At 40.2% G+C, this 9,857-nt stretch overlaps 1 protein-coding gene across 2 annotated transcripts; it reads left to right on the plus strand.

Annotated features, from left to right (window-relative positions):
• Window positions 1–6,184: 6,184 nt before the first annotated feature.
• Window positions 6,185–8,790, plus strand: LOC112321924 (C-X-C motif chemokine 6). 2 transcript variants are annotated; one of them, XM_053922252.1, is made up of 4 exons: window positions 6,185–6,413; window positions 6,988–7,120; window positions 7,226–7,309; window positions 7,676–8,790. In XM_053922252.1, exons 1-4 carry the CDS (start codon window positions 6,200–6,202, stop codon window positions 7,692–7,694), a joined length of 450 nt encoding a protein of 149 aa, XP_053778227.1. In that variant the 5' UTR covers window positions 6,185–6,199; the 3' UTR covers window positions 7,695–8,790. The 2 variants fall into 2 exon arrangements, with proteins under 2 accessions (XP_053778227.1, XP_024435311.2); XM_024579543.4 differs by lacking the exon at window positions 6,185–6,413 and adding an exon at window positions 6,590–6,824.
• Window positions 8,791–9,857: the final 1,067 nt, after the last annotated feature.

The raw sequence follows: 9,857 nt of genomic DNA on the forward strand, positions 1-9,857 counted from the left end.
CACTGTTGGTGGGAATATAAATTGGTACAGCCATAAAGGAAAAAAGTATGGAACTTCCTCAAAAACATTCTATTGTCTGAATGTATCACAGTTTATTTATTCATTCCCCTGTTGAAATACATCTTGGTTGCTTTTAAGTTTTGGCAATTACAAATAAAGTTGCTATAAACAAGGTTTTTATGTCGACATAGTTTTCGGCTCCTTCAGGTAGATACCAAAGAGCATGGCTGCTGTATGGTGTGCTGTGGGTGTTCAGTTTCGAAAGGAACTGCCCAGCTGTCTTGCCAATGGCCGTGCCATTGCGTTTCCAACAGCAGTGTACGAGAGTTCCTGTTGCTGCGCATCCTCACCAGCATTTGGTGTTGTCAGTGTTGTGTGGATTCTGGTCATTCTAACAGGTACGCACTGCTATCTCATTCTTTTAATTTGCATCTTCCTGATGACATATGATATGGAACATATATTCACATGCTATTTGCTGTCTATACATCTTCTTTGGTGAGGTATCTATTAAGTCTTTGTCTTATTTTTTAAAGGAGGTTATTTGTGTTCTTACTGTTCAGTTTTGTGAGTTCTTTGTGTATTTTGGAATAACAGTTTTTTATCAGATATGTTTGTTTGAAAATATTTTATCCGTCTGTGTCTTGACTTATTATTCTCTTGGCAGTGTCTTTTGCAGAACAGACATTTTAATTTTCATATAATCCAGTTTATAAGTTCTTTCCTTCATGGATGACACTGCCTCAATTTGTTATGAATTTATTTCAAACCATCATGGAAAGCGACGTGGAGATACTTCATATAAAACTTTCACAATTTTATTATGAAAACTAACTTGTCAAAATCACATTGTGAGAGATACAACCTTTGGTCTGTTTCTAATACATTAGTCATTACTATTTTTCTCTTTTTTTCTATGGCATAATCCTTTGTAATAGGGTTGACCAGTATGGCTCATAAATTTAAATTAGGGAAAAATAAAAGCTGTCCCCAAGGAACATTCTGTTTCCAAAGAAAATCACTTCCAGTCTGATATACTAATGCTGGATATTTGGAAACCCAAATTATTCAAAACGAAAGACTGTGGTTTCGTCAATTTACTCTCCAGGGGAAGCCATGCTTTAAAGTTCCAGCTGGTTAGCAAGGTGGTCACAGTCTAACAGGCAGAATTTCTAGGGTTTTATGGCGTTTAGTTCAGCACTGCAACACCTCTTATGATAGTGAACCCTATTTCCTAATTCCCAATTCTTATGAAAACGTTTCAAAAGTGTATAAAACTAGTTATTAAGCAGAAATTTATAATCAGATTTTTGAAAAAATTAGTGGTGAGTAGTCAACTATAAAAATATATTCTATTCTTATTTTCTTTTTATCTTTGTTTTGTTAATGTTGTTTATCTTATTTCATTCAGACTGATGTAACAAAATGCCATAGGATAGGTAGCTTATAAATAACAAACATTTACTTCTCACAGTTCTGGACATTGGGAAGTCCAAGATCAAGGTGTCGGTGGATTGAGTGTCCAGTGAGAGCCTGCTTCCTGGTTTACAGAGGGTGCATTCTTGATCTGTCCTCACATGGTAAAAGGGGCAAGGGACACCCTTTAGAAGACACTAATACCATTCATGAGGGGCACCTCCTAATACAATCACACCGGGGGTTAAGAATTCAATATGAATTTTGGGGGGAACACAAACATTTAGACCATAGCATTGTTTTTATTATTGTTGGTAGTCATGGTGGTGGGGTGTTTGTGTTTGCTATTTGTTCAAGTAATGACAAGAGGAGTAAAAACTGGGGCATTATCTAGAAAGTACATAAATCACACATAGGAACACATCACAATAACTCCTATGAAAACAGCAATCAGTGAGGTTCTAACATATATTAAATGGAGAATGGAAGCTATTGTGAGTTCATGTAGAAGTGGATATTGTTCCAAAAAGAGGTATGAAGTCTAATGGTGTCAAAAACAGGGCAGTAGATGATTATTGTTAAGCCTAGTACTAGAAGTCTAACTTCCATGAAGAACATCTGCAATATCAGGCAAAAGACTTCCCAAAAAGGTCTTATTCAAGAGTAGGCACAGAGATATAAGTTAGCGCATAGGGAGTGTAGCCAGTAATATTGTAACAGCTCAGTGTGAAACCAGGCTGGTATTCCAAACATCAGGGAGGCCGCTCTGTAAGGTACATGGTTGTCTAACCACTCTGCTGTACATCTGGAACTAATACAGAGTAATACTGAATATAAATCATAACTGAAAAAATTTTTAAAAAGTAACCAAAACACTTCTTCTTCTTTTTTTTGCTTAGCCAAGACCAAATTTCTGAAGAAAGCAATGAATGCTTCCTATTTCTGAGAAACCCAAGGCTTTCTGATACATTTAAAACTTGAATCCTTGTCTTTCATTTCTATGTATCATCTCTTGTCAGCAGAACCTTTTTACACACAGCTGAGTGAGAGATAACTAGCTACCCCATCCACCTAGGAGGGGCAAGGAAAAGCCCACCTATGGTTACTTGGAGCCTAGCTCAGTTTGGCCAGTCAAGATTCATCCATTTACTTCTTTTCTTAAGCAGATTTATTCTAAAATAGGCATAAAAGAGATAATGGACAAAAGGAGGGAATTCATCCGGATACTTCACAGTAAAGTCGGGCAGCTTTGAAGCACAGTTGTTACTTCAGATGCTGCCTCTTCACTGGACTGCCGAGAGCAATGTGGGAAGAGAGACCGCATCGGTATCACAAAGTTAACCCAGCAGCACCTGGCTTTTTCCTTTTCTTGTGCATGCAAGCAAGTAATTCTATCCTCCACTTAAACGCTTATTGAGTAATAAACTCTTTACTGATATTCTTGATGTACTTAACCTGATAATGATATGTCTACCTCTTAAAATGCTGCAATTATATAGCATTCCTTAAAGGCAATATAAGCCATAGTGGATATACAGGAAAGTAGAAACTTAGAAACACATTTGCAAAGGCTGAGGTCTCTGGTTTGTTAGAAGAGACCAATTTAGAATTAACATTCAACAAATACAACTTAATCAGAATTTCTCCTTGTCACTTATTTTCATTAATCTCTAAGTCACATAAAATATGTAATTTTATAGATACTTTAACTGTATAATTTTCTTTCTTTTAATAGCAACTACCCTACAGGTTTCTGAGCATTCTTTTGAATAGTTCAGATTTAAAGACTGAAAATATCATTTGAATTGCCCCTAAGAATAACCAAGAAGCAATTTCCAACATAGGAGAACACCAGTTTAAAATAGAGGAATTCAAATGATTATCAACAGTAAAACAGTCCTATCCATTTTCACCCTTAACTTTAAGATTCACTTGTAATTTAAAGACTGCTGCAGAATGAAATGTCATTATCTGTCTTCAAATGTTCATAGACTGCTTGCCACTGAACTTGAAATTTGTGGGCGGTTACATGAGAAATATATCACCCCTGACTTTAATGAGTTTGTAGTTGACTTGAAGGAAACAAAAGCAAAATTAATAATTAAACTCTGCTTCATGAGATAGCCATTACAAGTGCGTTAAAGTTTAAAGAGTAAAGGTAGAAGGAATACATTTCAATTGGCCTTGTCAGAATAAATGTTCTCCGAGAAAACAGGACTTTTCACTGATCTTGAAGAGAAGGGTTTAAACAGCAGGTGACAGTTTCAGGCTGGTTAGCCTGGAAGGCTCTTGGACTTTTGACATCATTGCGGCCTCAAAGGCCAGGAGTAGAGAGACTGAGGATTTCAACAGCTTAAAATATGGCTGTTGTGCAATACAAGTAAAGTGGTTAACCAGATGCGGAGAGCCGTGGGGTGTTTGCCAGTGACTGTGAAGAAAGTGGTTGGCAATCTGGAAACCATTAAAAATTGCTTGTGGCAGATTCTCTAGTGCTTCACTTCCAATCCTGGATTTTCTACTTCTTATCTCTGTCTCTGGCCTTCCTTTCCCTAGCTGAAAAATGAGGATGGGAGAATTTTTCTTATCTGCCAAAAAGAATTAATATGAGACTCAAAAGAAAATAGCACAAACGTGTTTTAGAAGCTACAAACCCTTAAGAATGTTTTAATTCATATTACATTACTCTGTGTATTATGACTAAAATTTCATTGCTTGGGACAAACAGTAAATCATTCATTTAGGCTATCCAGATATCAGTGTCATTTTGTGGATTGTTTTAATAGCTTGGGACAAAAATACACTGTGCCTTTCTCTATTACCTGGACACAGAGCCGGTAAGGCAACTGGCTTCCCTTTGAAAACGGTGATAAAGACGCAATTGCTTTTAAATAGCTCTGCCTCCCATGGTACCTGGTGCTGTCATCCTCAGCTGCAGGGAACCTTGGGCCATCCACAATCCTGTCTGTCTTTGCACATCAGAGGTGCCTAGCAGGAGCCAGATGTGGGCCATGGGCCTGAATGATATTTCAGTGAGAACCCAGGTTACATTACACGGTGCTTCCTGATTAGGTTGGGCAACCCAACAGCCCACTTATAGTGAGGATTTTCTGTTACTTGCTTGCCAGCTGGAAAAATATTTTTCTTTATATTCTGTAGACAGTGCATGTTGAGTTGGTTTAGAGTGACAATGAGGTGAAGCACGATACCTATAAGAGTTTCAAGAGGACCAAAGGAACTGGAAATCACATCCCATGAACTTTCTCTGATCTTAACATTTAGTGCCAAAACTAATTCATATGTTCACTTATATTTAAAATGGGTTATTTGAAACTCACCAAAACACACACACGCACACACACAATTCAATAACTTTTTTTTCTCACAAAGTCCTATTATACTGTGGCTTATTGCCTATGGTTAAGTTGAATTTAATTGTCTAAGACTTTTAATCACATCATTGAAGTCTTGTCTTATCCACATTATGTGAGATTTATCTTTTGTCTTTAGATGCATGCTAATCTTTAAAAAGTCAGTATAGTAAATCTGCAGGCGTTTTTCCAGATTACCACTCCCCAAACGGATGAAGGATTGCATTAGCTGAGTCAGGTATGATGCTGATGGTATCAGGAAGCTGTGCAGGAGAGAGACCTTCCCATTTTTCTTCCCACAAAGTGAGACCAAACCCCTCAACCTTCCTCAGCTAGAGAATTTAATTCCCCTTCCAGAATAAGTGTTCTAATGGTTTATGACACCTCCTCCTTGCTCACCAATTGAGATGATGTCCTGCGAAGGAAGATGAGTGAAGAAGTTAATAAAATTCCCCAGGGTCACAGGGGACAAGGAAAAGAAGTTTGTTTCATGACTGGTTTACGATTGCCATTATGTTTACTGATTGTCTTGACCTACTGTGAGGAAAAGGGTCTTGAGAATAATCCAGGAGAGTATCTCATTAGGTTTTTATGAAAGAAAGTCAACATGTTATTCCAATGTCATAGCTATGCATGCCATGTTTTTAGACATGTAAAAGACTTGGCCATTAAAACTTCAGTGTTCTAACTACTTCCACAGGTAACAGAGAGAAAGGAGAGGGAAAGGAAGCTGGAAGCTACCTCACCCCTCAAATTCAAGGGGCAGCTCTGGGTTCACTCCAGACCAGAGCAAGCCTGCTAAAATGGCCTTGGTCACAGCACTGATCATGAAGTCAGATGGCTCCCAAAGTTTGTGTGTGAGTCACCCTTCCCTCCCATGAAGGTGTTTGAGTGAAGCCAGAGTGGGTGCTGTCTTGCTGACAAATTAATTCTAATCTCTAGCCCAGACTTCCTGATGAGCCCCTCAAACCCATAAGCCTTCCACAGTTTCTCTGAACTGGGTCAATGACACACCTGGCTGAGGAGCCATAGCTACAGCAGGCTGGATCTCCCTGGCAATGCCTTAACCTGCACTCACCCCACCCCATCCCATCTCCAAAGAAGAACTGCAGAAAGCAAGGTATCATCTTAGAGAGCAATATGCTTGCTAAACTACGAGCATAGGATTTCCAGTCATCAGACTTGAATTTGAAGCCTTTTCCTGCCACTGACTTAAAGTGGGAATACAGACACTTTTATCATACTATCTTGGCTTCTAAAGCTGGCTGAAGTCCAAAGAATAATACACTCAGTTGCGAAGCCTGGAATGACCCACGTGTAAGGAGAAGAGGTAGGGCTTTCAGTTTAGTGCAATTGTAATCGCAGCTAACATTTCCTGAGTAGTAATAATATATTAGAGTTAAAGATGATCACCAATGTTTCTAAAGTTAAATCTCCTTCTGCTTTGGTTCCAGTCTTCCTCATTAGATGCAGATGAGTGGCAACTCCTACAGGGCTCTGTTCCCCGGGGCTCTGTTCCCCAGGAGAAGCTGGTCTTCAGTAGCCCTGGCTGGCCCAGAGGGTCAAATCTCCACTGGATTGCCCCTTACCTCCAGCAGAAGCAAGCAGCTCCATCCACCCGGAGGCCAGGTAACCGCGTGCTCTGCGGAAGGATGCAGACAACTCCTCCCATCCACTCTCCCTCCCAGCTCCCGCTGCCTACTCCCTTCTTCCATCACCACCCACTCCCCGTACTGCCCCTCCTCCCCGCCTTTCAGTCTAGGTCTAGGGAATTTCCCAAGCACCTTTAAGCTTGAGTTTCCTGCCTGGGGGAAGGGGCAAATGTCGATATAAGGGATGAGGAGGGCTTGGGGACTCCACAGTGCTCTGGAGTTTCAAATACTCGCTCCTGTCTTCTTGAATACGCGCCCTCTCGCTGCACCCTCTTCGTCGCTATGAGTCTCCCGCCCAGCTTCGCTGCCCGCATCCCCGGTCCTTCGGGATCCCTTTGTGCGCTGCTTGCGCTGCTGCTGCTGATGCCGCCTAGGGCCCTGACCAACGGTGAGAGCTCACAGCCCGCGGGACGCACCCGACAGAGCGGTGCGCCCCAGCCTCTGCAGCAGCGGAGGCGTCCTGGGCGCGGGGAGGTGTCCCGAGCCAAGCTTACTGCAGGAAAGCTTTCCCAGCAACCCGCCCTATAACAGTGTCTCTCTTTCTGCCCCAGCCGGTCCTTCCTCGCACTCCACGAGAGAGCTGCGTTGCCAGTGTTTATCCATCACACCCACGATTTATCCCAGAATGATCAGTAATTTGGAGATGATCCCTGCGGGCCCGCAGTGCCCGAAAGTGGAACTGATGTAAGTCCTCGTGCACCGCGGTGTCCACTTGGAACTGCCTGGGGCTTCAGCCGCTGCAGCTTCTGGGCGCATCCTCATTTTCCTTTTCTTTTTCTTTTCCTGCAGAGCCACCTTGAAGAACGGGAAGGAAGCCTGTCTGGACCCAGAAGCCCCTTTGATCAAGAAAATCATCCAGAAAATTTTGAGCAGGTACCTGGAACTTTGATCTTCGCGGTTTTTTAAATCTCTCTTGGAGTGTAGCCTTTGCAGGGTCCTTATACTTTACATGAGTTTGGCTACTACTTCCCAGTCCATTCTCGAAATAAAGAGGTTGTTCAGGAGAAAAGGGAAAGTTATACCTGAACGCCCTGGGAAAATCTTTATCAACAATCTCACTTGTAATAGCCTACCTGAGGGATTATGCAGAATTTGTGAGTAAGACGCACATATTTTGTTAGCATTGTCCTTGAGTCCTCCCTTTGCTCTTTGTTGATCTGAAGCTCTGTGTTTTGCAAGCTAGTTGGAGTATGCAGGAGCGTGGAAATTTGGTTACACTGATATTTTTTTCCTCAACAGTGGAAAGCAGAACAATTAAGAGAAGGATTGTGCTTTGGAAAAATTGCCCAGCTCTTCAGCAGAGCAGTTTTCTGGGGATCTCTGGATGGAGAGAAGACAAAAATAACAAAGACCTAATCTCCTCCTTTGACTTAGGTTTCACCATGAATTCCTCACTTTGAGGGAAGGTTGGGAAGAGGGACCTATGTTTGTCTCTGCAGCTTTGTGTTCATCCTATGAAGTATTTTACATGGTATTTACTACTCTGTTATTTTATCTGTTATGCTATTGAAATTGTTGGCAATTGATTTAATAGTGAGTCAAGAACCACTGGTTGCTACTCTTTCAAGGCAATTAGTTTATTTCTAGACTATGTTCCCCAGAGTGTTACTGAAAAAGCTGTGGATTTAATATGTGAATGGTATTTCTTTAGAATGCTATATATGAAATTAAATTGTTACCCCACTCTACTTATGAAATTGTAACTATTTTAGTATTGTTTCCTAAGGAATATATTAGAGAATTTCCTTACTCTTTACCCTGGGATCCTACTTAAGTTACATTGTGTTAGAATGCTAGGCACAGCACACAGTTACCAGTGCAGAATATATTCCCTTATTTAGAAGGTCTAAATATTTGACTTGTATAATTGGGATAATATATTCTTTCCCATAACTTTAGACATTTGATGTCTTCTTAGTATGGCATAATGTCATGACTTACTCATTAAACTTTGGTTTTTATATTGTATTTATTCACTATTTTGTTAGGAGTGCTATAGTTTTAGTCACAAAATATCTGCTTTGGATGAAGAAGGATTTGGATAAATTCATTATGGCTAGTTTTTATAGAAATACATTCTTTTAGTTTTTTTTAAAGAGTAAAGCAAACTTAGCATGATCTGTACTCTGAAGGTCTTGAAAATATATTTGAGCTATCTGAATATAAACTCATCATGCAGTTTTTCAAAAAAATACCCAACACTGCTAAGATTTGCAGATGCTTATGTTGTATCTTTTGACCATTTTGTTATAAAGAATTACAGGTGCATCACATTTACTATGTTAAAATCGTGTCCCCTTCGTTTATAGCACTTCTTTCATTCTTTGGAAAAAATAAAAGATTTTAAATATTTACTCGTGTTGTTTCTTCCTTCTTATATTGTTGTAAAAATTGTATTTTTCTTTAATTCAACCTTATTTTGAAAATTAACTGTGCTCTTCTTCGGTTCCTTTCTGGCATTAGTCCAGCCTTTCGTTACCCCTTCATGCACCGACTGTGTTCTTTAGAAAACACAAATAGGTCAGACTTTCTTACTGTAAGTCCTCAACTGGCTTCCTGTTTCCTAGACATGAAATACAAGTTGCAAAGCATAGCAAGTTATATTTAGTCTCATTCAAGTCCTGGTTCCTCCTTCAGTGTTACTTTTCCTTCCCATCTTTGCAGTCAGGTGTTTCGTTCTTTCCGGGGTCTAGGCCTTTGCGTTTCCTAGGGCCTCTCCCTGGAAGTGGGTTTACTCTTCTGTGTCTAGGAGGAAGCTTATTCATCCTTCTGCACTCAGCTCAAACGATACATCCTCCACAATGTTTTCCTTGACACTCCCAGCAGAATTCAAGTTTTCTATTTCGATGTTCTCTTAACATCTTCTAGGCATTTGAATTTATTTGAATAGCAAATAGTGCATTGCTTTTACTTATTTAGAGGTTTCCCTACCTTCCTTTACTAAGAGCTTCCCCAGAATATCAACCATGTTTCATTTCCCTCTGAATCTCCCACACCTGACACAGACTGACTTAATGAATTAATAAATTATCCTGACCCTCAGGTCGTCAGTGTCCTAAAATTGATAACCTTGCTCACGGTAAGTATGAAATTTAATTCCTTTAGTCACTTTTCTCCTTCTCGTTTACAAGTAATCCAACAAGACCTGTGGCATATGCAGCCCCGCCCCAGCCCCAAGGTGTAACACGCCTCATTCACCTGGCTAACTCCCACTCTTCCTTTGAGGTCAGTTTACCTGTCCTTTAAGGTTTCTCTGACTCTTTCCCTCATCACATTAAGGGCCTTTGTATATTCACTCATAAAGCTCTGTTCTTTTATTTAATAACATTCTGTCACCAACATGACTATAAGCCTCTAGGGACTATACAAGTATATATGCGCTCATTTATTTAGCGTCTATTCTAACTTCACTGTAAGCTCC

Source organism: Desmodus rotundus, chromosome 4 (assembly GCF_022682495.2).
Source record: "Desmodus rotundus isolate HL8 chromosome 4, HLdesRot8A.1, whole genome shotgun sequence".
In the NCBI taxonomy this organism is placed as follows: domain Eukaryota; kingdom Metazoa; phylum Chordata; class Mammalia; order Chiroptera; family Phyllostomidae; genus Desmodus; species Desmodus rotundus.

Coding starts and splice junctions, on each gene's coding strand:
- LOC112321924 (XM_053922252.1), top strand. CDS start 6,200: ATGTTTCTAAAGTTAAATCTCCTTCTGCTTTGGTTCCAGTCTTCCTCA. Junction 6,414..6,987: donor TCCATCCACCCGGAGGCCAG/GTAACCGCGTGC, acceptor TTTCTGCCCCAG/CCGGTCCTTCCTCGCACTCC. Junction 7,121..7,225: donor TGCCCGAAAGTGGAACTGAT/GTAAGTCCTCGT, acceptor CTTTTCCTGCAG/AGCCACCTTGAAGAACGGGA.